This window comes from Diceros bicornis, chromosome 27 (genome assembly GCF_020826845.1).
Source record: "Diceros bicornis minor isolate mBicDic1 chromosome 27, mDicBic1.mat.cur, whole genome shotgun sequence".
Taxonomy (NCBI): Eukaryota; Metazoa; Chordata; class Mammalia; order Perissodactyla; family Rhinocerotidae; genus Diceros; species Diceros bicornis.
In genome coordinates, this window is record NC_080766.1 from 40975867 (window position 1) to 40994123 (window position 18257).

The window sequence follows — 18257 nt, forward strand, 5'->3', positions numbered from 1 at the left end:
CCTTTTCTGTTCAAATTTTAAATACTGTTCGTGTGCTTCCCAGTCCTAACGACCGCTGCTCTGCCCCGCCGTGGTGATCTTCGGGTTGCCTCCTACCTGGCATCGTCTGCTTCAGAGTCATCACATGGCAGCCCCTCCCTGCTGGTCTCCCTGTGGTCTTTGCTGCTCCCTCCAAAATCACCACTTCCCCAGCCCTCTCACACGCCCTCCAGCCACGAGGCCCAGGACTCTGTCTATGTGAGTCGTGCCTTTTTCCTCCAAGTCTTTCTTCGTGCTTTTGCCCTTCAGGGCAAACCATTACTCAAAAGGTCTTTTGTCTCATTTATTTTACACTTTATTGCTTTCTTTAAAATATTTGGCATTTTGTCATGCTAAGCCACTCTTTTCTCTTAATTGCCTACATTTAAATACTTTGCCATTAAAAAACAGAGGGATTGTTATTCCTGATAGGATACTGATTTGCTCGCTAATTGTTTTTTAAGTTTTGACTCATTTCCCCACAGACTCTTGCCTCCAGGGAATCTCAAGAGCCTGATCTTGTGTTTATTTAACACTGCACAGCACCTGCAAGAAGTGGTCCTAACACATGTCAGAGCTGCTTATCTGTTGATGCTGTGTCTTCTCTCTGATTCTGATGGCTTCTCCCTCTTCTACGGTGGAAATCATCCTACCTCCGTCATGCTGCCTACTTTGAAGTTCTCTTTGGTAGAAGATGACACCATCTCTTAGGAAAGATGGCATCCTGGGGCCAGTTAGGAACCACTGCAGTAGCTCATGAGAGAAGAGGATGGTAAAGACCTGGACCAGGGTGGTGGTGATGGAGATGGGAGAAGTGATCAGATTCAGATTCAAAGGAAGGCCTGCAGGCTCTGGTTATGGTTTCGACGTAGGGTAAGAGGTACTGACCAAGTGCTCTAGGGCCTGAGTAACTGGGTGTATCATGGATTCACTGAGACAGAGAACCTTGAGAGAAGAGCAGATTGGGGGCGATATCCAAAGTTCATTTTTTAAATGTTATGTTTGAGAGGCCAATTGAGTGCCGAGTGGGCAGGTAGACATAAGACTGTGGAAATGGCAGCAAAGACCTGGGCTGGAGATAAAGATTTGGGAGTCTCAGCACAGAGCACACCGGTTGTACTTAGGGCCATGGGGCTGCATGGGTCACCCCAGGGAGGAAAGATAGAGAGGAGGCCAGAGCACAGGAGGTCTCTGATGCTTATAGGTGAGGAGGTGAAGCAAACTCAATACAGATCCCTGAGAAGGAGCAGCCAGTGAGTTAGGAGGAAGGAGAGAGTACCCTCTCTTAGAGGGCAAGTGAAGAAAGAGTTTTGAGGAGGAGAGAGTTAGTTTGTTCATATTACCAACAGATGGGGCCTATTGGAGCACCTCCCCCTCTACGTTTACTTACCTGCCTCCCCCGTAGATGGGAAGCATCTCTGTCATTCATCCTTGCATTGCTGGTACCAAGGACAGTCTCTAGGCCATGTTAAGTACTCAGTAAATAACTGGTGGGTGGATGGATAGATGGACGAACAGACAGATGGACGTCTTCCGTGTGGGTGTACCTATGTTCCGTTACAAGTGGTATACATATTCCTGTCATTTTCAGTGATGTTTATCACCATGCTCATAATCTCAACTCCGGCATGGCAGAGTGGATATCCTCCTCTTTCTTTCTGTAGCTCCCCCTAGCACCTTGGAGGGTTCTGAGCACGCTGTGACCTCCACGATGCTGTGATGTTGCCTGATTCGTGCTTTTCTTGTTTGTTTGCTTTTTCCTCTGAAATGAACAGCTTTACATTCAGCCCATGATGGGGCCTGGCCTGAATTATGAATGTTACCGATTCGGCATTTCACCTTCCACGAATGCGCTGGTGATTGGTGCTACCGTGATGGAGGGCTTCTATGTGGTCTTTGACAGAGCTCGGAAGAGGGTGGGCTTTGCAGCAAGCCCCTGTGCAGGTAAGCAATTCTTCCTAGGACAGGGAGCCCTAACTAGAGTACTCTGTGTCAATTAACTAACTTGGAAGCAATTCTTGATAACAAGTCAGTTGCTGTTGAATTGTTTCTCTCCTGCCCATCATTGGTGATCAAAATTCTCTCAATAAAGTGTACTGTGGGATTGCTAAGAGCAATAAGTGAGATAATCCATGTAAACCTTTCAGTCCAGTGCTTGGCACATGGCAATGCTCAGTAAATGTGGGTCATTACAGTTGTCTCCCATATTAAACTTAAAATGGCTTCTTGTACTGGGAATAAAAAAAACTCTGTGGGGCCTTAGGGATGAATTATAGTTTTTTACAGTGAAAGCAAAAAGAATATAGAAGACAATTCATAGATAAGATGTGTGTATTTTTTTTCCTTAAAGAAATCCTCGTCATGAAATAAGAAGTAAACACCTGTCATTGCTATTTCTCGAAATCCTAAAATAATGAGACCAAGGAGCCCATTTTTCTCATAGAATTCCTTTGAAGAGATGGTATGAGGAAGACACAGCAGCAGGGTTCTGCCAAGTCTCACTTGAGGATTGGGCAGGTCTTCAGAGAAACCAGGAGAACACAACAAAGTTGACAGGATGGTTAAACCCCTGAAACCTGGAAAATGTCCTCAGATTTAATGGTTTGCTTGAAATGGAGTGTTCCCACAGCACACATTTTAGTGGGAGGATCAGCCCAAGTTAGCAAGGAAAAGGCAAATCATAGAAGTGGGCATGAGATTGAATTCTGGAGACGAGCGGAGAGAGTATGCAACAGGTAAGTGGCCACCAGGGCTAGAGCGTTTCAAGCTAGGATTTCAAAGGACTGAAAAAATTCTGGTACATTGGATTTGGAGTCAGGAACAGAATGAGATCCCAGAGTTGTGCTGATAACATGCTAAGGGAGAGGAAAAAATACGCAAATGCAAGGTAGAGAAAGAACTGATGACAAGGAGGTGGCACAGAAGAAAATTGCAGGATGGGGTCGTTGTGAAATACAAGACCACCATGAATGAAGGAAAGGAAATACGAATTTGATGAAAAAAGCCTTAAATATTAGATCTAGTTGTAGGACAGACAGGAATGCTCACTGACCATGCTGGTGGCCTCAACTCTGACCAGACCTCACTGTGATCTAGAACCAGCTGAAAAGTTTGGAGGAGAGCCACGGAGATGAGGGTGTGATGGCAAAATGCCAAATGATCACAGGTAATTAACTCAGTAGGGAGAGTTTTCAGTTATTATTTCTCACTACCTAAATCATGGTCTTAAAATGGGAATTCTGGACAAGAAAGCAGGTAAGCGATGCTTCATATCATTGTTTCAACATACTGTCATTCCTGAAAAGCAAAATAATAATTTGGAGACCGGAAGAAGAGAAATAGTAAAAGGAAAAAGTTACATCTGGAATATTAGGCCAGTTCGTATTCCATATAACTAAAATCATCCAACCCCATGTACACATTTGATAGGTTGCGATATAGCTTCTTAAATAGGATGTCGACTTCTTTGACTTTGTATTAGTGAACAGACTCAGAATCCTTGAGACATATCATTTTTTTATCTTAGTTGTGAGTAAATAAATGTGTACCTGTCAGATGTGCATTAGCTCCTCCAGCCCATCAGTTTGTCATCGAGGGAGACCTGGGGCTGTACAACCAGAAACACTACTGTATCTCCCAACTGTGAATATTTTACTTCTCTTAACCCAGAGAATCTGAGAACTAAACCAATTTTCCCCACAATTTCTGTTGTCTTGTTAAATACCATTAAAGCAAGGGCTACTTGCTTTAAAGCCGTAGGGCTACTATGGCAACAGCCGGTACACGGTCCACTTTACTTAGTACCACGGACAGCGTAATTACCGTACCTTTCCTAAGTGGATTGCTGTTGGACATGGTTTAATATTAAGTGTCTCTAAGCAGAGAAACATTCTTTTCCTGCATTTCATCATGAATTCTTTGTTAGGTGCTCTTATGTAAGTTTTTTGTTGCTATTTTTAAAAATATTTAAGGTTTTGGTTCTTGAACAATAGATTTTACTAACGGTGGGAATACACACGGCTGTGTCTCCTCTTCACTGCAAATTCTTTAACCATTAAAGTAATCACTTCGCTCAGGGCTGCAATTAGAAGCGAGACAGTGGTCTATAGCACCATAATAAATGGAATAGATAGCTGGCCTTTTTTCTTTTTAAAAATTGTTTATTTTTAATTTATAACATGTTTGATAATAACAAAATGTTTTAAGTTGCAGGAAATCATGTATTATGTACACACTTATAGAACATCCAGATTTAACAAATGCTAACATTTTGTCATATTTTCTTCAAGAATTTGTCATAGAAATAAAAAATAAGTATAGCTAAAGGCCCACCCCACCACTTTGCCCAGAGTTACCCTTTATCTTGATATTGGTGTATATTCTGTTCTTAATTACTGCACACTTATAATTTCACTCCCTAGTTATGAGTACCTTGGATTCGTTATCTATTGCTGTGTAACAACTTACCCCAAATTTAGCAGCACTTTGTGACCTTGGTGTTTGCTGAGGGTCAGGAATTGAGGAGAGGCTTAGCTGGGTGATGCTGGTCCAGGTCACTTCTGAGGCTGCAGCCATCTCAAGGCTGGAGGGTCCATTTCCAAGCTCACTCATGTGGTTGTCAGCAGGAGCCCTCCATTCCTTGCCATATGGACCCCACCACAGGCCTGCCTGAATGTCCTCAAGACAGGGTGCGTGGTCATCCCAGAGCAAGTGATCCCAGAGAGAGAGAGAGCAACAGAGCACCCAAGACAGAAGCCACAGTCTTTTTATAACCTAATCTTGGAAGTGACATACTATCACTCTGCCCTATTCTGTTGGTTGCACAGAGCAACCCTGGTACAAGAGTAAATAACGGGAAGCAGAGATCATTGGGAGTCATTTTAGAGGCCACCTGCCATATAAAGTACTTAAAACACAAGTTGGTTGGAGTTTTTTGGTATTTTTAATTTATAGGAATGCAGTGGTACAGGGTGTATCCTTTGTTCACTTGCTTTGATTGCTCAACATTACATTTTCTAGATTTTCCATATTGGTAGGAATCCTGGGTCATTCATTCTGACTGCTGTGTAGTATCCCATTGTATGAATATACCCAGATATTTACCCAGTCCCTCTTTGATTAACGTTGTTTCTAATGTTTGCAATTGTAAACAGTACTGCAGTGAACATCTTTGTGCGTGTGAATGAGATCTTCTGGAAATGGAATTTCTAGATGATTTGGTATGCCGGTCTTCAGTTATTGGCTACTGTCAGATTTGTCTTCAAAGTAGCTGGACCACCAGGATTATATAAAAATTTCCATTCCCTCAAAGTATTATCATATTTGTTTTGTTTTTTGCCTATTTGTGTGTTACATTGTAATTGATTACTTCTGAGATGATGCAACTTTTCAAATCTTTATGGGAAGTTTGAGCTTTTTCTCTGATAGTGAATTTTTCTATTATCAGCTTGTGCACATTTTTCTACTTATCTTTTTTATTGATGTATATGAGTTCTTTACATAATTGATATATTAATTTTTCTGGATTATGTACACAGCAAATATCTTCTCCTAATCCCTCCGGCTTTTTTTGCTTGCTTTTGGTGTCTTTTATGTGCATTTTATTTTAATTTAGTGAAATAAAATTTACCAGTGTCTTCCTTATGGCTTTTGTGTGTGTGTGTGTGTGTGTGTGTGTGTGTGTGTGTGTGTGTGAGGAAGATTAGCCCTGAGCTAACATCTGTTACCAATCTTCCTCTTTTTGCTGAGGAAGATTGGCCCTGGGCTAACATCCATGCCCATCTTCCTCTACTTTATATGTGGGACACCTGCTATAGCATAGCTTCATAAGCGGTACATAGGTTCGTGCCCAGGATTCAAACCTGTGAACCCCAGGCTGCAGAAGCGGAATGAGCGAACTTAACCACTACGCCACCAGGCTGGCCCCCTTATGACTTTTTTTTCTGTACCTTATTTATGAAATTCTTCTTTAATCTGAGAAAATAGAGACTTTTTTTCTTTTAAAAATACTATATACTTTTTTTCATTTTCTTCTAGAGTGTGAAGTAGGAATCTAATTTTTATATGGACATTCAATTTTCTCAGCATCATTTATTGAATATATGTGTCCCCTCTGATTTTTACAATATTTTATTAAGAAAAATTTTAATATACAGAAGAGACTTAAAGAATACAATGATACTATGCATGCTAACCATCTAGATTTAATAATTTTTAACATTTTGCCATATATCAGTATATGTGTATATTGTGTATATAGTTTTTGCTGAACCATTTGCAAATAAGTTGCAGATATCATAACATTTCACCCCTAAATATTTCATTGTGTATCTCTTAAAAATAAGGACATTCTCTTACATAATCATAATACCATTATGATATCTAAAAAATTAACAATATTTACCTCATATCGTGTAATACCTACGCCATATTAAAATTTCCCCACTTGTCCCAAAAGTGTTTTCCTTAGCTTTTTTTTGACGACCACTTGTTTTGTAGAATGGATCATATTCAGATTTACCTGAGTATTTCCTAATGGTATCATTTAACATGTTTATTTGATGTCATATTTCCTGTAAACTTGAACTTAGGTCTAGAGGCTTGATTAGATTCAGATTAAATATTTTTTGCAGATTAAGTGTTTAATTCAGATTAAATATTATGCCTACTGAATATTAATAACATCTTTGTCATATACCAAGACCCAAAATATATGTGGGTTTATTTCTGAGCATTCTATTCTGTTCCATTGGTGTAGTTGTCTATCCCTGTGCTATAACATATGGTTTTAAATTACATAGTTATAATAAGACTTAATATCTGGCAGGGGCTTGACTCTTCTCCTTACCCTTTAAAATTCTCCTGGATACTTTTATCCTTATATTCAACTTGTCAAGATCCCTAAAGAACCATATTGGGATTTTGATCAGAACTGCACTGAATTTATAGATTAACTTGAGAAGAAATCAGATTTCTACTATACTAGTCTTTTCCCCATGAATGTGCTAAATCTCATTTGTTTAGGCCTTCTTTTATGTCCTACAGCAATGTTTTGTAGTTTTCTCCAAAAAGGTCTTACATGTATACTTATTACTAGCTCTTACTGTTACTATAAATGAAATTATTTTAAATTGCATTTTCTAATGGGTTATTTGGTATATAGGCATGCAATTTTTTTGTATATTAATCTTCTATCCAGCCACCTTGTTGAATTCTCCTTTTTTAAATAGCCGTTCGAGTCACTTGGATTTTCTATGAAAGCAGTCATAATCTGCAAAAAAATAATGTTTTTTATCATTTCTAATCTTATATATTTTATTTTATTTTTTCTCTTCGTGATACCTTTAGAGACAATATTGAATACAAATGGTGAGGATGGACATTTTTGTCTTTTTTCTTACTTTACTGGGAATGCTTATCATATTTCACCATTGAGCATGATGCATGGAGTAGGTTTGTGGAATTCCTTTCTAATCCTTAAGGGATTCCCAGTTTGCTGAAATTCTTTAGTATGGATAGAAAAACTCACTGACAGTTTCTACTGATTTAAACATATTCCTACTCGATGACCCATCAGTTTCACTCTTAGGTATATACAAAGGAGAATTCAATGTGTATGTCCACCCAAAGACTTGACCAGAAGCAGCTTTATTCATAAAACTAACTAAAGTACTACATCATTTAGTAATTACATTAATTACATAAAACTGTCATTTTCATCAAACTAAAAACAGCCCAAAGTCCAACAAAGGAGAATGGATAAACAAATTGTCATCTATCCATTCCATGAAACGCTACACAGCAATTTCCTTTCTGCTGAAGAATGTACTTTAAGATTTCTTTTAGGGGCCAGCTCCATGGCATAACGGTTAAGTGCACGCGCTCCGCTGCTGGTGGCCCAGGTTTGGATCCCAGGCACACAACAACGCACTGCTTCTCAGGCCATACTGTGGCGGTGTCCCACAAAAAGTGGAGGAAGATGGGCACGGATGTTACTTCAGGGGTAATCTATTTCTTCTCTCTGGTTGCTGTTGAGACTTCTTTTGTTTTAAGTTTTTAGCATTCTGAAATTTTACCATGATGTATCTAGATATGAGTTATTTTTTCATCTTGCTCAAGAAGACTTGTTGTGCTCTCTGAATCTGATAATTCATGTTTTCCATCATCAATCTTTTAGCTGTTACCTCTTCCACTATTGCCTCAAACCCATCTTCCTATTCTCTTCTTCTGGATCTCCTATGAGATAAATTTTGGGATTTCTCATTATTTCCTCCATGTCCCTTGACCTTTCATTCATATTCTCCTCTCTTTATCTTTGCTGCATTCTATGTGGTTTCCTCAGATACATCTTATGTTGGCCTAGTTCTTTCTTCAGCTGTGTTCAATTTACTATTTAACCTATTTGGTGAGTTTTTAATTACACTGACTATACTTTTCATTTCTAGAAATTCCATTTTGTACTTTTTCAAATATACTAGTTTATTTTTCTGTAGTGTTCTGTAATTTGTTGTGGCTTTTATTTCCTTTATCTCTGTTATCATTTTTATTTAATTAACAAAGCTGGCTAGGTAATGTTCAAAAGGTACAAGGAATTACATAGTGCCCCATTCCCTCAGAGATGCAGTTATGTTTTTTGTTTTTATTTATTTGTTTTTGAGCATGATCTTCTATTATATGGATGTTCTCTAGTTTATTTAACCAATTCCTTATTGATAGACATCTAGGTTGTTTCCAGTCTCTTGTTATTACAAACAGTGCTGCAATGGATACTATTTATATATGTTCATTCACCATATGAAAGTATACTTCTAAGTTAGATTACTAGAAGGAGAATTTCTGGGTTAAAGGGGATAAACATTTGTAATCTTGATGAATATTGTCACACTGCCTTCCAAAGAGATAATACTCGTTTATCACTGGCTATACCAGTTCTCTAGCAATGTATATGATGGCCTGTTTCTCCAGTCAGCCTCACCAACATGGTGTTGTCACACATTGGGGAATTTTGCAAATCTGATAGGTGAAAAAGATTATGACAGTGTGGTTTTAATTTGTATTACTTTACATGAGCAAGGTGGAGTTTCTTTTCAGATGCTTAAGGGCATCTGTTTTTCCTTTTCTGTGAACTATCCACTCATGTCTTTCCCATATTTTTCTGTTGAGTTTTTAGTTTTTCATATTGGTTTATAGGAGCTCTTTATGTAATGGAGCAATTAACCATTTGTCTGGAGAAAAAAACTACAATTCATCTCTCAATTGTAAATTATTTTTAAACTTGGCTTACAATGAATTTTAGTGTAAAAATGTTTACTTGTATGTATTTAAATATATCAATTTTTGCTTTAAGACTCTTGGGCTTAATGTCACATTTTAAGTGGCCTTCCTCTCTAAATTCTTTTGTAATTTATTCAAATACTTTTGTGTTTGGTTTACTTTGACATAAGAATATCTGGGTTAAACCTTTATTCCTCAAGATGACTACCCCATTGTTCCTATAACACTTATCAAATAATCCACCTTTTCTTCACTAATTTGAAATCCCACTATTACATACCAAATCCCACAAATATTGGGGAAATATGTATTTATATTTGGATTTTCTATTCTGTTGCATTGGTATGTCTTAGAGTATTAGTTTCTCTTTTTTCTTCTTTTTTCAAAACTTCCCTGCTATTCTTTCATTTTCTTTTCCTTTATGAACTTTTGAATCAGCTTGTTTAGTTAAAAAAAAATTTTTTTGATATTTTAGTGAATTTTTAATCACTTTAAACACAGCTTTGTGTAATCTCAAGCAAATTGTTCTATTTTTCTGTCATTTATGGAGAGCTCATCTCCTTGTTTTTGTGTCTGCTGACTGTTCTCTCATGATGGATTTTTTTCTCACTTGCTTTGCAACTTTTTTTGGGAGTTTATCTTTAGTGGGAGTGCTTATTTTCCTTCTGAGAGAGTTCAGTGTGCCTTGAGTTGTAAAAATGTTGCTATAAAGTAATTTTGCATTTGTTTCAGCTGAGTGTCCTCAGACCATGAGAACTTCAGGGTTTCGACACCAAGCTGTGTAAAGTTAGATGCCGGCCATGCTTGGGGTAGAGGTGTGGATGCTTCATTTCTCATAGGAGATTCTTCCTTGCCCTCCTCGCCCACTCCACCTCAGACCTCGGAAAGAGTCAGCCTTTCTTGTTGGTAGAATTTTCCGGCTCCTTCCACCAATGGACCAGGCTTTCACTGGCATCTCGGCTCTAGGACCCATCCCCTTGGTGCTGGGCTCAAGTCTTCTGCCCACCCTGGGCATTGGAACGCCAGCCCTAGGGCCTATTTCTGGGCTCAGCTCCATAGTTTAAAATTCAGGGTTATATTGTATCCTCAGTTCTGTGTGTTATGGTAGGAGGAAGTTCCACCTTTGCACTAACCAGCACTTGATGCAGCCAAAACCTTTGGGAGCTGCCTTTCTCTCCCAGTGTCTTGCATTTTGGTTTTCATAATAATTTGTGCTTCTCAGATAATACTTAGCTTATAGCATTAGGCTTTTCTATAAGGGTTGGGGCAGGGTGGGGAAGGGAGTAACAGTACATGGGAGCTCTTTGATTAGAGTCCCCAGAGGAGCTTTTTAAACACCACGTGGTCTACATCCTCACGTCCATTTCAACCAGGGGATATCAGAATGGTGGTGGGTAGGGGGGTGATGGATATTTTGGGAAAAGGTCTTCAGATGCTTCTCTTATGCTGCCCCTGCCTCTCCTCAACTCACCCCCCACCCTACAGAGAGTCACTATCTAGTCTCACGTCAGAGACAGATAAATAAGACAGCGGTGGTCGCGGTGTGCCATGGAGCTGGCCAACCTGGGTCTTCAGCATAGACTGTCACACAGCTGGACCAGATATTGGGGACTGGAGCACTTACAACTGCCTGTGTGTTGCCAGGGCCAAGATTCCTATAGCAAGAAAAATAATAGAGTGTTAAAATTGACAGCTCTCTTCACGGATCCAAAGCTTCTGAAATACCACCCATCTCTTTTTATAGATTGAGACATTTAGCACCCAAGAGCTGTCTAGATTTCAGCTTATACAGCTTGAGGCATATCATGGATTGTGGCAGTCATTTCACTGTGAATTTTCCTTGCTGCAGTTTGAAAGTGGATCATCTGGTACATGTTCCTGTTTAAAATAGGAAAGTTAGCTGTTAAGAACAGGGTTTCAGGGCCGGCCCCGTGGTTTAGCGGTTAAGTGCGCATGCTCCACTGCTGGCGGCCCGGGTTCGGATCCTGGGCGCGCACTGACGCACCGCTTCTCTGGCCATGCTGAGGCCGCGTCCCACATACAGCAACTAGAAGGATGTGCAGCTATGACATACAACTATCTACTGGGGCTTTGGGGGAAAAATAAATAAAAATTAAAAAAAAAAGAACAGGGTTTCAGGGATATACTCTGCCATCTACTTAGAATACAATCAAAAGATGCCAAAGGCAGGAGCCCTCAAAGACAAAGATCAGGCGGCCCCACTTTCTCATTTTAAAGAAGAGAACACTGAGGCTCCGGATAATTAAGTGGCTTTCACGTGGTTGCAGAGCAAAATAGCCCTGGGTCCACAGCACCTGTCCTGTAACTCCAGAACACTCTTCCAAGTGAACTGTGTCCACTCAGAAAGCATCTCAGTACCAACTAATTTGTCTGCAGGGATAGTTCGCTTTATTTTGTAAGCTATAGCAAAAAAAGACCCGACCATTATAATTTTTATAGTTGGTAAATGGACATATTTTTTTCAAGCATTCATTATCAACTGTGTCCTGACCTTCTGGGGGTCAAGACAGAGAAAATGCATCATTAAAATTTTAACCCAAGACATTGATGAAAGAATTTAAAATGACAGTATGTTGAAACGTAGGAAGCACTGACCTTCCCCCAGGCACCATGCTAAGTGCTTAACTCCTAATAACTTGGTTATCTGTACAAGACTGTGACTTGTAGACACTATTATTATACCCATTTTACAGGTGAGGAAACTGAGGGGCAAAGAAGTAATTTGGCTAAGATAACACAGCTCATAAGTGGGAGCTAGGATTTGAACCCCAGAGGTCTGGCTCCAGGGTCCAGGCTCTTCATCACTGCATAGTATGGCCTCTCATAAATAACTCTAATATAAAAAATGAAAATCTGTTCTATGGCCATAGAATTAGTGGTGTATGTAATAAATGCCCAGTGAGTGGCATTGCTAGAAAATATCCTCCAGAAGTAATTTTAAACCATCTTTCCTTTAATGTTGAGCAGCTAGTTAGCAAATGTGAGAATGCAGTTGTTTCCACATAACGCATTATGTCTGACAGCCTTAAATTGGTGCTATTTTTCAAAAACTTAAAAAAACATATATACAACCTTTCTGATTATAAAATTAATATATATACATTGAAGAAATTTTTATTTTGTTGGGTTTTTTTATATTTTTATTGTGTGTGTGTGTATATATATAATATAAGAAGAAATGTGCATAAACTTGGGCCTTCCACTTAGTATTTTGTTGAAGAACAATACTAAAATCAATCCCCATGTACCTAGCATAACTGGGTTTGGTTACGTTTTTCGTTTTTAACCTAAATGTGATCATATCACATGTGTTATTCTTTAACATACTTTTTTGACTTTCTTGTTCTTTTGATTTTTTTTAAATCTTTCTTTTAAATCAAGCTTTATTGAGATAAAATTGGACTGAAATGAACAGTTCATGTTCTAGGGTACACTTAATAAGTTTTTACATATATATGCAACCTTGAAACTGTCACCACAAACAAGTTGATAAACATTTCCATTAAGCCCAAAAGTTTCCTCCTTCTTTTTTGTTCTGCCTGCCTCCCAGCCCTCGCTGACCCCCACTCCACCCCCAGGTAATCACTGGTCAGCCTTCTGTCACTGTAGATTAGCTTCACTTTCTAGAATTTCATAAAAAGGGAACCACAGCATGCATTTCTTTTTTGTCTGACTTGTTTCACTCAGCATAATTATTTTGAGATTTATCCGTTTTGTTTCATGTATCAGTAGTTCATTCGTTTACATTGCTGAGCAATGCTCAATTGTATAGACATACCACAATTAGTTTACTCCCATCACCTGTTGAACTTTTGGGTTGTTTCCAGGTTTTTTGGCTATTATAAATAAAGCTACTGTGAACATTAGTGTAGAAGTCCTTGGACATATATTTTCACTTCTCCTGGGTAAATATGTCAAGGAGTGGAATGACTAAGTCACATGATAGGGATATATCTCACTTCCTAAGAAACTGCCAAACTGTTTTTCAAGGTTGGCTGTATCATTTAATGTTCCCACCAGCAGTGTATGAGAGTTCCATCTCCCTGACATCCTCACCAACGTTTGATGTGGTCAGTCTTCTTAATTGTAGTAGGTATTTGGTGGTATCTCATTGTGGTTTTAATTTGCATTTCCGTAATGGCCAATAATCTTGGCATCTTTTCATGTGCTTCTTTGCCATTCACACATATTCTTTGGTGAAGTGTCTTTTCAAATTTTCTTACCCATTTTTGTATTGAATTGTTTGCTTTCTCATTACTGACTTTGCAGAGTTCTTTATATTCAAAGTACAAATCCTTTATCAGAAATGTGACTTGCAAATATTTTCTCCCTGTCTCTTCAGTCTCTTTTTTTTTTCTTTTAGAGAAATTCTTATTTTTATTTATTTATTTATGTTTTTGGTGAGGAAGATCAGCCCTGAGCTAACATCCGATGCCAATCCTCCTATTTTTGCAGAGGAAGATTGGCCCTGGGCTAACATCTGTGCCCATCTTCCTCTACTTTTGCCACGGCATGGCTTGACAAGTGGTGCATCGGTGCACACCAGGGGTCTGAACCCACGAACCCCGGGCCGCCGAAGCGGAGTATGTGCACTTAACCACTGTGCCACCGGGCCGGCCCCTTCAGTCTCTTAATATAGTCTTTCAGAGAGGAGAATTTCTTAATTTTGATAAAATAAAATTTATCAATTTTTTTCTTTTATGGATTCTGCTGTTTGGTGTTGTAGCTAAGACATTTTTTGCCCAACCCATGGACACAAAGATTTCCTCCTGTGTTTTCTTCTAGAAGTTTTATAGTTTTAGAAATGTATTATGTGGTTTCCAAATATTTAGGGATTTTCTGATATCCTTCTGTTATTGACTTCTAATTTAACTCCGCTGTGGTCAGAAACATAGTTAGTATGAACTGAAACTTGTTTTTTATGGCCCAGAATATAGTCTATATTGGTAAATATGCTCTGGAAAACAGTGTAGAATCTGCTGTGTGGATGGAGTATTTTATAATTGTCAATTGGGTCAAGTTGGTTGATAGTGTTGTTCAGATAGTCTATATCCTTACTTGTTTTCTGTCTACTTGCTCTAACTATCATTGAGAAAGGGATGTTGAAATCTCTGACTCTATTTGTAGATTTGTGTATTTCTTCTTGAAGTTTCATCATTCTTGTTTCATGTATTTTGAAACTCTTATTAGGAGCGTGAATGTTTAGTATTGTTATGTCCTATTTGTGAATTGAACATTGTATCATTATGAAATTACCATCTTTATCCCTGGTTATACTCGTTGCTCTGAATCCACTCTGTCTGTATTAATATAGCCACTCTGGGTTTCTTTCAATTAGCATTAGCTTGATACATCTTTTTCCATCTTTCAACTTTTAATGTATTTGAGTATTTACATCTGAAGTGGGTTTCTTGTAGGCAGCATAGAGTGAGGTCTTGCTTTTTATCTAACTGACAATCTCTGCTTTTTAATTAGGCTGTTTACACCAGAGATCGGCAAACAATAGCCTGCTGGGCCAAATCTGGCATGGAGCCTGTTTTTGTATGGCCCGTGAACTAAGAATGATTATCACATTTTTAAAGGATTATGTAAAAAAAATTCAAAAAGAATATGTGGCAGAAATCATATGTGGCCCAAAAAGCCTAACATATTTACTATCTGATCCTTTATAGAAAAATCTTGCCACCTGCCTGTTTATTTATATTTAATGTGATGATTGATATGGTTGTGTGTAAGTCTGTCCTCGTGCTCTTTGTTTTCTCTGACTCATCTGTTCTTTTTTCCCTTTTTCCTCTTTTTCTGCCTTCTTTTGGATTGAGTATTTTTATGTCTTTTTATCTCCTTGGCTAGTTTATTAGCTGTAACTCTCTGTTGTGTTATCTTTAGTGGTTGCTTTAGTGTTTGTAGTCCACACCTTGAATTTGTCACCGCCTACCACCTCATATAGAATAAAAACCTACAAGACCATACTCCATTTTCCCCCTTCTGTCCTTCGCATTGTTACTGTCATACTTTTTACTTATGCATATGTTATGAACCACCCGGTACATTGTTATTATTTTTGCTTTGTTCCATCAATTATCCTCTTAAATATTTAAAATTAAAAATAAAGGCGTTATAATTGCCTACGTAATTACCATTTCTGATGTTCATCATTCCTTTGTGTAGATCCAGGTTTCCACCTGATATCTTTTTTCTTCTGCTTGAAGGACTTCCTGTAGTGTATTTTATAGCGCAGAGCTGCTGTGATGGTTTCTTTGCCTTTTTCAGCTTTATTGTGGTATAATTGGGAAATAAAGGTTATATATATTTAAGGTATATAACTTGACATTTTGATATACGTATACATAGTAAAGTGATCACCACAATCAAGCTAATTAACATACCCATCACCTCACATAGTTATCATTTTCTCTCTCTCTTTTCTTTTGGTGATGGTGAGAACACTTAAGATCTACCCTTTTAGCGAATTTCAGGTATACAATTAAATATTGTTAACTATAGTCACCATGATGTACATTAGATCTCTAGAACTTATTCATCTTGCGTAACTGAAACTTTCTACCCTTTGACCAGCATCTCCCCATGTACCCCTCCCCCAGCCCCAGGCAACCACCGTTCTGCTCTCTGCTTCTATGAGTTTTTTAGATTCCAAATATCAATGAGATAATGCAGTATTTGTCTTTCTGTGTCTAGCTTATTTCACTTAGCATAATGCCTTCCAGGTCAATCCATGTTTTTGCAAATGACAGAATTTCTTTCTTTTTTAAGGCTAAATAATATTCCACTATGTATGTGTGTGTATCTGCTTGTGATGAATTCTTGCAGCTTGTGTATGTCTGAAAATATCTTTATTTTGTCTTCATTTTTGGAAAGATACTTTGGTATAGAATTCTAGGTTGACAGGGTTTTTTCCCTCTAGTACTTTAAAGATATTGCTCCATTGTCCTATAGCTTGTGTTATTTCTGACGTGAAATCTTCTGTAATCCCTTTCTTTGTTCCTTTGTATGCAATATTTCTTTTTTCTCTTAAGATTTTCTCTTTATCACTGGTTTTCAGCAATTCACTGGTGTAGTCTATTTCGTTTCTTTTTTTTTTTTTTATTGATGTTTTAATGGTTTCTAACATTGTGAAATTTTGGGTTGTACATTTTTGTTTGTCCATCACCACATATATGACTCCCTTCACCCCTTGTGCCCACCCCCCACCCCCACTGCCCTGGTAACCACAGTCCAGTTTTCTCTGTCCATGTGTTGGTTTATATTCCACATATGAGTGAGATCATACAGTGTTTGTCTTTCTCTTTCTGGCTTATTTCACTTAACATAATACGCTCCAGGCCCATCCATGTTGTTGCAAATGGGACGATTTTGTCTTTTTTTATGGCTGAGTAGTATTCCATTGTATATATATACCACATTTTCTTAATCCAATTGTCAGTCGAGGGACACTTAGGTTGCTTCCACTTCTTGGCTATGGTGAATAATGCTGCAATGAACATAGGGGTGCATGAGCCTCTTTGGATTGTTGATTTCAGGTGCGTTGGATAGATTCCCAGTAGTGGGATGGCTGGATCATAGGGCATCTCTATTTTTAATTCTTTGAGGAATCTCCATACCGTTTTCCATAGAGGCTGCACCAATTTGCATTCCCACCAGCTGTGTATGAGGGTTCCTGTTTCTCCACATCCTCTCCAACATTTGTTGTTTTTTGTCTTGGTGATTATAGCCATTCTAACGGGCATGAGGTGGTATCTTAGTGTTGTTTTGATTTGCATTTCCCTGATGATTAGTGATGTTGAGCATCTTTTCATGTGCCTATTGGCCATCTGTATATCTTCCTTGGAGAAGTGTCTGTTCATTTCCTCTGCCCATTTTTTGATCGGGTTGTTTGTTTTTTTGTTGTTCAATTGTGTGAGTTCTTTATATATTATGGAGATCAACCCCTTGTCAGATGTATGTTTTGCAAATATTCTCTCCCAGCTGGTTGGTTGTTTGTTCATCTTGATTCTGGTTTCATTTGTCTTATAAAAGCTCTTTAATCTGATAAAGTCCCACTTGTTTATTTTTTCTTTAGTTTCCCTAGTCTGGGTAGGCATGTCATCCGAAAAGATTCCTTTAAAACCAATGTCAAATAGTGTGTTGCCTATATTTTCTTCTATGACTTTTATAGTTTCAGGTCTCACCTTCAGGTCTTTGATCCATTTTGAGTTAATTTTTGTGAATGGCAATAGCACATGGTCCACTTTCATTCTTTTGCATGTGGCTGTCCAGTTTTCCCAACACCATTTATTGAAGAGACTTTCCTTTCTCCATTGCATGTTCTTAGCACCTTTGTCGAAAATTAGCTGTCTGTATATGTGTGGTTTTATTTCTGGGCTTTCAATTCTGTTCTATTGATCTGTGTGTCTGTTTTTGTACCAGTACCATGCTGTTTTGATTACTATTGCTTTGTAGTATGTTTTGAAGTCAGGAATTGTGATACCTCCTGCTTTGTTCTTTTTCTTTAGGATTTCTTTAGCTATTCGGGGTCTTTTGTTGCCCCGTATAAATTTTAGTATTCTTTTTTCTATTTCTGTGAAGAATGTCCTTGGGATTCTGATTGGGATTGCATTGAATCTGTAGATTGCTTTAGGTAATATAGACATTTTAACTATGTTTATTCTTCCAATCCACGTGCATGGGATATCTTTCCATTTCTTTATGTCATCGTGGATTTCCCTCAATAATGTCTTGTAGTTCTCATTGTATAGGTCCTTCACCTCCTTGGTAAGATTTATTCCTAGGTATTTTATTCTTTTTGATGCAATTGTAAATGGTATTATCTTTTTGAGCTCTCTTTCTGTTAGTTCATTATTAGCATATAGAAATGCAACTGATTTTTGTAGATTGATTTTGTACCCTGCAACTTTGCTGTAGTTGTTGATTGTTTCTAACAGTTTTCC

General features: G+C 38.1%; 1 protein-coding gene across 3 annotated transcripts in view; it reads left to right on the forward strand.

The window, feature by feature from the left end:
• Positions 1 to 18257, forward strand: part of BACE2 (beta-secretase 2) — a 96029-nt gene that overhangs the window by 62464 nt on the left and 15308 nt on the right. For 2 of the 3 annotated variants that reach the window (XM_058523131.1, XM_058523133.1), the window contains exon 8: positions 1794 to 1962. In XM_058523131.1, the coding sequence (XP_058379114.1) occupies positions 1794 to 1962 (169 nt within the window). Of the gene's footprint in view, positions 1 to 1793; positions 1963 to 2368; positions 4277 to 18257 lie in introns of those variants that run through there. The other variant, XM_058523132.1, reaches the window with a different exon arrangement.